The 11,691-nt window shown below is 42.0% G+C and overlaps 1 protein-coding gene across 4 annotated transcripts; it reads left to right on the forward strand.

Annotated features, from left to right (window-relative positions):
• The first annotated feature begins 5,507 nt into the window (after nucleotides 1-5,507).
• Nucleotides 5,508-11,263, forward strand: LOC120668832 (protein PSK SIMULATOR 2-like). Of its 4 annotated transcripts, none has more exons than XM_039948626.1 (12): nucleotides 5,508-5,934; nucleotides 7,575-7,900; nucleotides 7,996-8,088; nucleotides 8,179-8,269; nucleotides 8,518-8,611; nucleotides 9,196-9,290; nucleotides 9,449-9,518; nucleotides 9,590-9,690; nucleotides 9,967-10,083; nucleotides 10,171-10,286; nucleotides 10,379-10,423; nucleotides 10,522-11,263. In XM_039948626.1, the coding sequence occupies exons 1-12, from the start codon at nucleotides 5,782-5,784 to the stop codon at nucleotides 11,054-11,056; spliced, it is 1,836 nt and encodes a 611-aa protein (XP_039804560.1). In that variant the 5' UTR covers nucleotides 5,508-5,781; the 3' UTR covers nucleotides 11,057-11,263. The 4 variants fall into 4 exon arrangements, with proteins under 4 accessions (XP_039804560.1, XP_039804559.1, XP_039804563.1 ...); XM_039948625.1 differs by having other exon boundaries at nucleotides 5,509-5,934; nucleotides 7,996-8,103; XM_039948629.1 differs by having other exon boundaries at nucleotides 5,512-5,934; nucleotides 10,210-10,286.
• Nucleotides 11,264-11,691: the final 428 nt, after the last annotated feature.

Here is an 11,691-nt window from a genome sequence, read left to right on the forward strand (position 1 = left end):
AAATTATGAAAATATACTTCATCATGAATCTAATCATTCTCATTTGACATTCCAAATGTCATTACTCTTGTCTATAAATTTGATCAAATTTGAAACAGTTTGACTTAGAACAAATCGAAATATCTTACATTTCAGAACGGAGGAGTACGCATTATTCCAATGTATGCATCGTCGAAGAGTTCGAGAGGAAATATTACTATTGGTTGTTGGCTTGACTGCTGAATTGACATACCCACGCGCGTGCGTGCGGACAGGGTTCACCGTTTCGGTCGGAAAGACCGAAATTTCGGTATTTTTTCCCGTTTTCGCTACTCACCGGGAAGCGAATTTCGGTCCGGAAAGTGGGTGATTTCGGTTTCAAATTCAAAAATATGAAAGTCAAAATTTGGTAAAAAAACGAAATTCGGAACAGTAAAAACGAAATGGTGAACCTGCTTGCGGATAAACTGGCCGGCCGGCTCTATGTTTTTTCCCATGCATGCATCATGCATGTGCTTCGGAATACTAGTACTCCTACGTAAAGCGCGTCGTCTGAATATTTTGTAGCACAAGTTACGTTTCAGATGCCAGAGCGATTGATGATGCGCTGCTGACCGGCCCATTCAAAACGTACTACTACCTCTCTCTCCCAAAATATGAGTATTTATTGACTTCTGCTGAACATGTTTGACAATTCGTCTTATTTAAAAAATTTATAAAAATATTATTTATATTGTTATGATATATTTTATCATTGTATATATTTGAAGTATATCTTAATTATTTTTATTTTTTCTCAATTTTTTTAATAAAACGAATGGTCAAACATGATCGCAAAAATCAACAAAATCATCGGACCAACTCCCATGCCGCGTACAATCATTATTGCTGCTTATCTTACTGACCAACTGCCTTGTTTGGTTTTATAGAATTCTAGAAATAGTAATACTTTAACTACTAATTACTATATTAAATAAAGATAGTTTATAAAATTAATTTCATAATCCTGCTTTAGGAACCCTGACGAATCTAATAAAGCCTTTGACCGCGTGATTAGAAAATTGTTATTTAGTATCATTATAGCTAATTATGAATTAATTACTGTTATTATATTCATCATGAAAAATTACACTCATCCCTGAAGAGATTTTGCAAATAGAATTTATTTAGCTCTTCATGCGGATCTTAGAAGACGTATTCTAGAGTTCGTATTCTAGAGTTTCTAGAATGGAAACCAAACAAGGCGAAAGGCAAATGTTGGTTCATTAATAAGAAACATGGCAGAGCCAAATGATTACGAGGACATCATATCCGGGATTATCATCAGAGCATAATATCATGGTGATCGATCAGTATCCCTCCTCCAATCGCCATCCACCACGTCGGTCACCGGTCGCTGCCACGTCGATCGGCCCCCTCCCGGCGGCGACTCCGAGCTGACCGACGTTGCTCGGAAGCAACAGCGACGCGCTTTGACCTGCTGCTTGACCGGGGCCGGGGCGCTCGACGATCGATGATGCAACGCCAACGCACTCTCCGACGCCGTGCCGGACCGGCGCCGGCGGTCGCTCTCGTCTCGCCGCGGCCTGCACGGCGTGGCAACTCTGTAAATCCGCACGCCCGGCCGCAGTGTGCACCAGGGGCGGGCCTGCTATTGATGCATGGGTATTCAATTGAATACCTAAAAATTTGTGAACAAAAAATATATATACATAGTATACAACATGTATATGTATAAAAAAATAGAAAATAAGAGTATGTCTAAAAGAATTCTTAAATCCTAGTCTCTAACTTTTTTACGTATTTTTATATCCTAGTCTCTAACTCTCTATATATCCTTACGTAGAGGGTCATCTTAAATATTACTTCGTCATGTATATATTATAGTGTACCCACGGCAGTTTCCATATACCAGATATCCTATTGTTTGAACTTCGACATATTAGGAAACGTGACTCACGAGGTTGAAGGATGAAGGTCTAAGATCCGGTTTTAAAATGGCAAGTATTTGGGATAGGGTGTGGATTTTTATTTTCAGATCCGAGAACGGAGAAAGATGATTTAGGATAGATGTTGCTACCTTGAGGGATTGGTTTTAGAGAACTTTTGGAGAGAGATTTTCCACTAAAAATACTAAATCTGTAATTAGAATAGTCTTTAGAGTGTATTTTGGAGATGATCTAACATCACAAAATAGATTTTCCAATCTCATGTTGCCTCTTGGGCTCAAATGGCCTACTTCCCCTCCTCTAAGTCCAACCGCGACTCCCAACTGGCACCGACTACAGGTCCCTAGTTCTCTATCCATCCCGATTCCAATTCTCCTTCCCGCTTAGCCGCGTTTTTTCCACTTCCGATTAACGGCAGCAAACTCTAACAGTACGGCAGGCGATGACTGCCGGCGATGAGATGCGAGCGGCCTGCGGCTTTGGAAACTGCGCAATGCACATTGGGGGCCAAAATTTTTTTTATCTTTTGAAAATGTTGAATATCCAAATTCTAAATCCTGGGCCACCCCTGCTGTGCACGTTCCAACTTTCAAACAGTGCCGGGCGCCCGGCCTGTTCGGCTGGCTGGGCTGGCCAGCTCCAGCCGCTGGCGCTGATTCCTATTACGAGACGAATTACTGTAGCAACAAATATATATCAAATGGCAACAACTATTGCTCATACTATTATGCCTAAGCTTGTTGCAATATATATATTTTACTTCTTAAGGTCCCATGCTGGTGAGAGGGGAGGAAGGTGAGAGAGAAGAAAAATAATATTTTTACTTCTTAAGGTTACCTTTATGCAACATTTCAGTTGCCTTCGTCCCCATGGTCCCGTTCAGTTCGTGATTTTGGGATGAAAAATTATTATAGCACAGTTTGTTGTTACTTAACAAATAATGTCCAATCATAAGCTAATTAAACTTGAAAGAGTCATCTCGTACTAATCAGTTAGACTGTATAATTAGTTATTTTTTCAACTATATTTAATACTCCATACATGTGTTCGAAAATTCGATATGACAGTTATTGTAGCAAACTTTTTGGAAAGTGAACGGGCCCTAAAAGTGGAGCTATTTTGGATTAGAGTTGTACCCTTGGGCCTTCGCAATGATAATAGCTTGTGCTAACTACATAGTCTACTGATATGAAGGTGCAAGATAAATTTAAAACTATTTTATACTATTAGACCTACACATTCCTTTTACATATTTTTGAGCTACATGAATAAGATTAATTATTTATTGTGTTGCTAGTGACTACTCTCTCCTATTTTTTTCTTACCCTATCACATCTAGTCTAGCTAGCTAAGGCCTTGTTTGGTTCCAGGGATTTTTTTAAGGCCCTGGAACTTTTTAGTATTTAGAAGTATTAAATAAAGGTTAATTATAAAACTAACTGCAGAACTCTGGGACTAAATTGCGAGACGAATATAATGAGGTATATTATTCTATGATTAGCGGATAGTTACTGTAGCATCAATGTAACAAATTATGAATTAATTAGGCTCATTAGATTCGTCTCGCGAATTAGCACTCAGCTGTTAAAAAACATTTATAAACAGATTTTATTTAATATTATAAAAAAGTAAGATTTTTTTTTTAATGTGAATAGGGAGTTATAAAAAAAATTCTGGAACCAAACAAGACCTAAATAGATAACGCCTCAACGTGCAGACGGTACGGTGGCTGTGAGACTGTGTTGTCGCGCTGAGGTGGCACGGTGCGAGACGCGACATGCCCGCGCCGCGAGCTGGATGAAAAAAAGGGCTGGTGGTCAAACACATGGTCTCGCACGCAATGCTTGACCGGATTAAATGAAACAAACACTTTGTTTGCTGGGTTGGAGTTGGATCTGGTGGCTGGAGTTGTGTGGGAGAAAAATACTATTGATTGGTTAGTGGCTGGAAGCTGATGCTGGAGTGGTGTGAGAGAAAAACACTATTGAGCTGAAAGCTGCTGGAGCTGATGAACATAGTGAAAAACGACACGATGGTCGATGGATTGGATAAAGTGCTTGGGGATTTCGTACGCGTGGTGCGTGCCAGGACAGTGTCTGGGTCAATTATTCCAGCTCATCTCTTTACCTGTTTTCTTCGAGTGTTGAACTCATCTTTTATTTAATTCGTTTCCCGTCGGGCTAGCTTCTAGCAGCCAAGTACGGAGATGTTTAAGATTTTCACACGGCTCGGTTTGAATTTAGAGTATTTCCCCGTTATAAATTATAAATTGTAGGTTGTTTTGGTAAATCTAGATCTATAAAATTTTCTATGCATATAAATAAAAACAATATATGCTATATAAATCACTTTCGTATGCAAACTATAAAAACTCTAATCTAAACTATTGGATTAACATCCAAGGGGCATAGGGGATGGGATAATTTTACAATCTGGACCCGTCCTTGGATTGGGTAATCACACTTTTACAAATCCCCCCTCCCACCCTCTTGCGCACCTCTCTTTAGATGTTGATCCGATGGCTCAGATTGAAGTTTCCATAATTTGCATACGAATGTGGTTTGCATAGTATACATTACCATAAATAAATACTATATTTAGATACATAATAAAAAAATATGTATCTAAATTTATCGAAATCGGCCAACAATTTGAAATGGAGAAATTACCGTGCCTAAAGCTGGCGAGTCGAAACAAAACGCCTTGTCCACATTGCACGGATCAGATGTAGAATGTCATAATAATAACTAATAACGATGACCTAGATGTGTTTAATTGGTGAAAAAGTTTGGTTTTTGGTACTGTAGCATATTTCGTTGTTATTTGACAAATAATATTTAATTATAAACTAATTAGGTTTAAAAGATTCAGCTCGTGCGAATCAGTTAGACTGTGTAATTAGTTATTTTTTAACTGCATTTAATGCTCTATATATGTGTCCAAAGATTTGATGTGCCGAGTACTATGCAATTTTTTTTTGGAAAATAAACAGAGCCAAAGTTTCGTTGAAAAAAAAGAGAGAATAGCCCATGGGTCATGGGCGCAGTAGTGAACACCGCACGTCCGCACGTGTTGTTTTTGATTGACCGAAAAAAAAAACGCGGGTCAAAGTTTACGGTTGTGATTGGAGGAAGCCAAATCCAACTCCAGCAGACAGCAGTGCGGTGCTAACATTTTTTTAACCATGACTCCAGTCTGTCATTACAAAAGCCACAGTAAAAAGAATGCTCATCCTACGTGCTAGTAGTAAAAGTGGATTGAAGTTTGCTTGAACACTAGGAAAAAATTGTTTATAGCTTTGCACAGTAGTAAAAGGGAAACCACCTGACCGGGTAAAAAAGCTGGAGGTGAGAGTGTAGAAAGGGAAGGGGAAGGAGGAGGACAAGGGAAGGGGAAAGGAGAGGAGACCACCGGTGGAGGGAGGACGACGAGACGGGATGAGATGTTGAGGACGGCGACAAGCGAGGGACGGAACGAGTCAAAGGTTGCGTACGGCGACAAGACGAACAGGGAGATGAGACGGGACGGGACGGGAGGCCACACCACACACGCTACGCCACCGCCACGCCATCTGGCTGGCCATGGAACAAAAGCAAGCCGAGGAGAGGAGAGGAGAGGACCCGACCAACACCAACCCAACCCCAAACCCCAAACCCGAGCCAACCTCCATTCCACTACTCCTCTTCAGCGATTTCTTGCTCCGTTCCAATTTCAGTTGCGCCTTCAAACCTGCGACCCCACCAACTCCGCCTCGCCGGATACAGGACGACGACGAGGAAGCCGAGCAAGTTGCCCGCGCCCCTGGGGTATCTGTCCGACTGACTGACTGCCCGGCAGCCGGGAGAGTTCGGCCATGGGGGGCGTCTGCTCCAGGGGGTTCCCCGAGGAGCCGCCGCCGCGGTCGGTCGCCGACGCCCACGTCGCGCGCCGCGCCCGCTACGGGCCCGGGGACTTCGACTCCGGCGAGCTCGCCATCCCGCCGCCCAAGCCGCACCCGCCGCACAAGGTACATATATATACACTTCTTCGATTGCACAAGCTCTGCCCTCTCATGCATGCCCCCTCCTATCTTCCACTCTCTCCATCAATCTTCCTCCCCGCGGCTTCACGGTTCATCTCGCACCTGCGATCCACCTGCGCTACTGCTGCAAAATCCTGACAGCTTCGAGGGGAAGGGAAGAGCATGACGTCACTCACGCCCGGGCTTGTCTGCGGACCCTTCTGATTTGTTGGCTGACCAGTTCGTCGTCAGAGTTCTCAGCCAACCAACCAATTCACGCACAACACGTACGTGCTACCGGAAGGTTCGCGCTCCAAAATTTGCTCTCCAGTCTGCTTAGCAAGTTGCTGCGTCGTCTTAGTTACCGTGATCAGACTGCGAAGCTGAAGCTGATTCCTGCTCCATTCAGCTGGGTGAAGCTCTCCACGCTAGCTGACAGCTGCTTCCTTCGGAAATTTTGGTTGAGGCAAGGCGGTGGGTGGGCGTATCAGACTATTTCAGTATCTGATGCCAAATCTGCATGTGCTCGTTTAGGCAGGGCAGGGTAAGGAGAGGGAAACAGAAACAACAAGGAAAGCCAACAAAATTTTTAAAAAAGGGGTGCACAAATCTGCATGTCGGCATATAATGCAGTCAAGCTTGGCGGCCTCCCTTTGCATATTCTAAGGATTGTCCTTGAATGATTCTCTTCTTTTACTGGGATAAGTGAAGGAACAGCCGTGCTTAATCTACATTGAGGTTGCTGTCACCAAAACTGCAAAAGTCTACTATCTCGACTGGTCAAGCCTGTGACCCGAAATGTGAACTTGTATCTCCATGGCTACTGACCGCGTTCTTCACGCAGCTTGGAGAATCTGACAAATTATGCCTCTTACTCTTCCAACGGCATAAAACTTGGCAGCTTTGATTTGTAGTTAGGAGATATAGCTCTGGATGTGCTAGGAGTTTGTCAAAGTACAAAAACATGTGACAAGGGCAAATAATTCTTACTGCATGTCACTGTCAAGATATTGATATTTTGATGACAAGTGACTAGGCAAATGAGCTTGACTGCAATATCATAGTTGGCAAAAACTAGGCTACAGGATACTAAGCCAGCAGGTCAAGGAAATTCACTATAGCTGGTTATCATTGGGTACATTTCCGTTGTCTGCTACCATTCCTTCCTAGTCTACTACGCTACTCTGATCGGGACAGTTACCATCAAGGATAATCTTTCTATTCCACAGTAATCACACTATAGCAATGGAATAGCTTTAAGGAGTGCATATCCTTCTATATCCTGACATATCCAGCTCATTCAATACTTAATGTTTCAATTGAGTTGCATAAGCTTCATACATATATTTGAAAAGTAGTGTACGTTGTTTCATAGTTTTGAACATTTCAGACCAGAATAACACTTTTAAAAGCATATCTTTCTTTATTTTTCATGAATCACTGCTGATATTCTGTTTCTTAAAGGGGTGATGTATTCAACCTTTTCTTCGCTGTGTTTTGTGCTATAGCCAGTTATCGTTCTATTGTTAGCTGAAATCGTAAAACTAAGATACGTAAAACTAAGATACGTAAAACTAAGATATTAACACATGAGAACATAGCAGTAGGTTTTTTCATATGAACTCTGACATACTAAGTTCTGCCAGGTATCAGAAACAGGTACATTTTTGGGAAGAGCTAGCATAGCTGGTCTGGAAAAGGCTGTTGAGGTGTTAGATACCCTCGGGAGCAGCATGACAAGTTTGAATCATGGCAGTGGCTTTCTCTCTGGGGGAACGAACCGGGGAAATAAAGTCTGTATTTTAGCATTTGAAGTCGCAAATACAATAGCTAAAGCTTCTAGTTTATGGATGTCATGCTCTGATGAGAGTATAAAAGAGCTTAAGGAAGAGATTTTGCATTCAGATGGAGTGCGGATATTGGTTTCCTCAAATACCAGTGAGCTGTTGCAAATTGCTGCTGTTGATAAAAGGTATGACTGTATGGTTCAAAGTTGCTTTGAAATTCTTATTTGCTGATATAGTCAAAATTGTGGCTGACATGGACTTGAAAAATGGAACCCACCAGGGAAGAACTTGCCATCTTTTCAAGAGAAGTGATACGGTTTGGCAACCTCTGTAAAGATCCTATATGGCATAACTTGGGACGATATTTCGACAAGTACGCCCCTGAAAAGTATGCTTGCTTTGAGATGCCGCTATCTGCAATCATATTAGCACTTCATGTTCTCTGAATTACTTTGATATGCAGGTTAACGACAGATAATATACCTCAGGATCATTCCAAGGAGAATATGGATGCTACTGTCCAGAATTTGATTAATTTGGCACAAAACACTTCTGTATGTATGCTGTAAAGAATTCTTATATGTTGGCTTTACTGTCCTGATAGATGCTTGAAATTTATAATACTTCTTATTTTTTATATGCACGAAACACTGTTGTTTTAGATTTCCACCATTTGATTTATTGATTAACTTAAAATACAGTTCTGAAACTCAACCTAGAAATACAGTTCTGAGAGTGGTGGTACCATCATGCTATGTTTTGTCAATCGTGAATCTAATGCTTATCAAACAAATAACTGCAGGAGCTCTACCATGAACTGCACGCTCTGGACAGATTTGAGCAAGATTTTAAAAGGAAATTTCATGAAGAGGAGTCTGTGCCAGCGGCCAGACGAGGTACAATCAGCCAGATGCCTTTTCTTAACAGTGCCAATAGATGCTACAATGCAAATTTTCGGCCTTTTCTCATTAGCTTGTCTAGAAATAGTGATTTTTTACAGTTCTGTGAACAATTGCTTGAGTAATTCACATTAAAAAGAGTACTCCATTAAAAATAAAGGGAAATGAACTCTTATGTGGTTTTAGTGCAAACATTTTTCCTGTGGATCTCTCTTTGATAAAAAAATTATAATTTCTACTAATTCTCACCTTTTTTAATACTAAATGAACCAGCTCGTGGCAGCCACTGATAAATAGACTGATTACCAAGCATTGGCTAGGAGGTAGGATTCACATGGGAAACCAGGGAATAACATCCACATGTTTCGGATAATGAACTACAAGAAATGTTTCTGACACTCCTAACCATGTTTATTGGAAAGATTTTGAAAGTTCCTTAAAATGCATGAAAAGATATAAGCATTCCTTCACAGTAAAAAAAAGATATATGCATTGTTTTTTCACAATACGAGTTGTTATACACTCATGTACAAAAATTTCTATCATAGGATGTAATTGCATTTTCTTTGTTTTTCTTGCAGAGAGCATTATGATATTGCATAGTGAACTAAAGCGCCAAAGGAAGATCGTGAAAAATCTGAAGAAGAAATCCTTGTGGTCCAAGACTTTGGAAGAGGTAATATTCCAACCATATTTGCTTAGTTATTTTATAGTTTGTACTATAACTTTGAGTCGGTTAGTCTATATTTGTTAGCATTGATAAGCTAATGAAACATTTCTTTGCCCTCGACCCTCTTTTGAAGAATGCTGACAATGCATTCCCGCTAACTGCAGGTTGTGGAAAAACTTGTGGACATTGTAATATTTTTGCATAAACAAATCCGAGATTCATTTGATGAAGCTGGTAAGTATACTACAATTATGTTGTTTTTTTGTTTATGAAAAATGTATGGAATAATATCCTAGTTCATGCAGGAACCAACTTCTTCGATTCCGAGCATACTCAGAACAAAAGGCTAGGTTCCTGCGGTCTGGCTCTACATTATGCTAACATCATCAATCAAATTGAAAATATAGTAAGTTGCTCTGATAAGCCATGCGATGTCTATTTATTTCTTCTTGATGTTCCGCTTTCATTGTATATAATGGCATGGCAGCAAATCTCCATACGTTGTCTTGTTCATCCAGAATATTGCGAACTATCTCTCTGTCCCTTAGCAACAATGTACTAGTACCGACACCGTTGTGCATACGCTGAGCATACATTTTCAAACTTAGCCGGCTATTGATTATGCTTCGTTTATAAAAGGGGAATTACATACTCAAACTATCATGTGTACCTACATATGCAGGTTTCTCGGCCCCTCTCTCTTCCTCCTAGTTCTAGAGACAATTTGTACCATGGTCTGCCAAAAACAGTAAAGTCAGCTCTGCGATCACGATTGCAATCATATGACTCCAAAGAAGAGGTTTGTCTTTTTATAAAATGTTCAGTGGTTCTCTTTTTTTCCTCAAATGACATGCAAAGATCCGATTTGACTGCTTTTTTTTTGCAGCCATTCCTGTGCACTAATAAATTTGTTCCATTGGTGCAGCGTACGGTAGCTCAAATCAAAGCTGAAATGCAGAAAACTCTTCGCTGGCTTCTGCCGATAGCAGAAAATACACTAAGGTGTGTTGAGCTTGTTTTGAGTTATTCCGACAGTCTGACTTGGATATGTAGTGCTTTGTCCTAACAATTAGATCCCTTGACTCATTGACCAGAGCACACCAAGGGTTTGGATGGGTTGGCGAATGGGCAAACGTTGGGTTAGTGTTAAATCAACAAGTCATGATTCCGTTGTCACCGTTCATAAACCATTTGGATTCCCATCAAGAATATAGCATAACATATATGCTTCTTACAGGGGCGACATGAGCAAGAAATCAGGTTCCCAGAACAGCATCGCCCGCATCCAGACGCTGCATCACGCCGACAAGGCGAAGACAGAGCAATACATCCTCGAGCTGGTGGTGCTGCTCCACCATCTGGTGGTCCAGGTGAAGAACCGCGGCTACGGGAGCAAATCAACCAAGCACGAGCGGTCCCGATCCAACAAGGGGCTGGGCCTGCAACCGGAGACCAGGCTCACCACATCTCCCGTGAACAATGGCACCGCCCTGAGCCCGTTGTCGGACTGCGAGCGCACGGCCCTGGACCACCTGAGCTTCAAGAGGACGAGCTACGGGAGGAGCCAGAGCTGCGAGCCCCCGCCCGACAGAGGGGTCAAGGTGCACCGGAGCTGGGACTCGTGCCGGAGCCAGGGCAGCTCGCCGGCGAGGGAGTTCGGCAGGAACCCGGGCCTGGACCGTGACACGGCGAGGGACCTTGATGTAATCGATGGCTTGGATAGAGATAGACTGACTTCGTACTCCCACCCGTCACCCCCAGCGTTTTGCTAGATGGTGCTGTATATTAGTAGGTGCTGATTCTTTTGCTGCTGCTTTGCCCGGCTCATCGTATATCTTTGTATATGTGTGATATGTCTATGTAGTATATATTATCGTAGCCTATATCTCCCTTTTCAAAATATATGATTTCGTATTGTAGCTTGCGATCGATTGGAAATATATATAGAAAGCGAGATCACAAAGCCCTTGGGAGGAAAATATAGTTTTGCTTGAATTATTTGAATCTAACCACAAAATGTTTTGAATTGTGCGAGAGTTGTTTTCTTCAGCACGACTCAGCATCTGTGTGTTGCTTCTGTTGTGAAGCTACAAATCTTCTTTGCTGACTTGTGTTGGACCGGGAATAATATCCGTGGATCATTGCTTGTGTTGGGGGTCACCGTCTCGGATAACGGAGGTTGTCCGAAGCTGCATAACGGGGGCTAAAGGTCCTGAAGGTCGCCGAAGACCGGAGGTTACCTTTTACCCCGAAGGTCAGATGACGCGTCCGAAGGTTTCCGAAAGAAACCGAAGGTTACTAGAGCCTGAAGGTGACCCCGTCCGCCGAAGGTCCCCAGGAGACACCGAAGATTCAGGAAAGCGAGCGAAGGTCAACCGCTGATCCGAAGGTTACATCAAAGCTTCAG

Source organism: Panicum virgatum, chromosome 4N (assembly GCF_016808335.1).
Source record: "Panicum virgatum strain AP13 chromosome 4N, P.virgatum_v5, whole genome shotgun sequence".
Classification (NCBI taxonomy): Eukaryota; Viridiplantae; Streptophyta; class Magnoliopsida; order Poales; family Poaceae; genus Panicum; species Panicum virgatum.

Bases quoted from the DNA above. Each gene is read 5' to 3' on its own strand.
- LOC120668832 (XM_039948625.1), top strand. From the start codon at position 5,782: ATGGGGGGCGTCTGCTCCAGGGGGTTCCCCGAGGAGCCGCCGCCGCGG. The intron at 9,519-9,589 runs GTAAGTATACTA...TAGTTCATGCAG, and splicing joins AGATTCATTTGATGAAGCTG to GAACCAACTTCTTCGATTCC. The intron at 9,691-9,966 runs GTAAGTTGCTCT...CTACATATGCAG, and splicing joins TCAATCAAATTGAAAATATA to GTTTCTCGGCCCCTCTCTCT.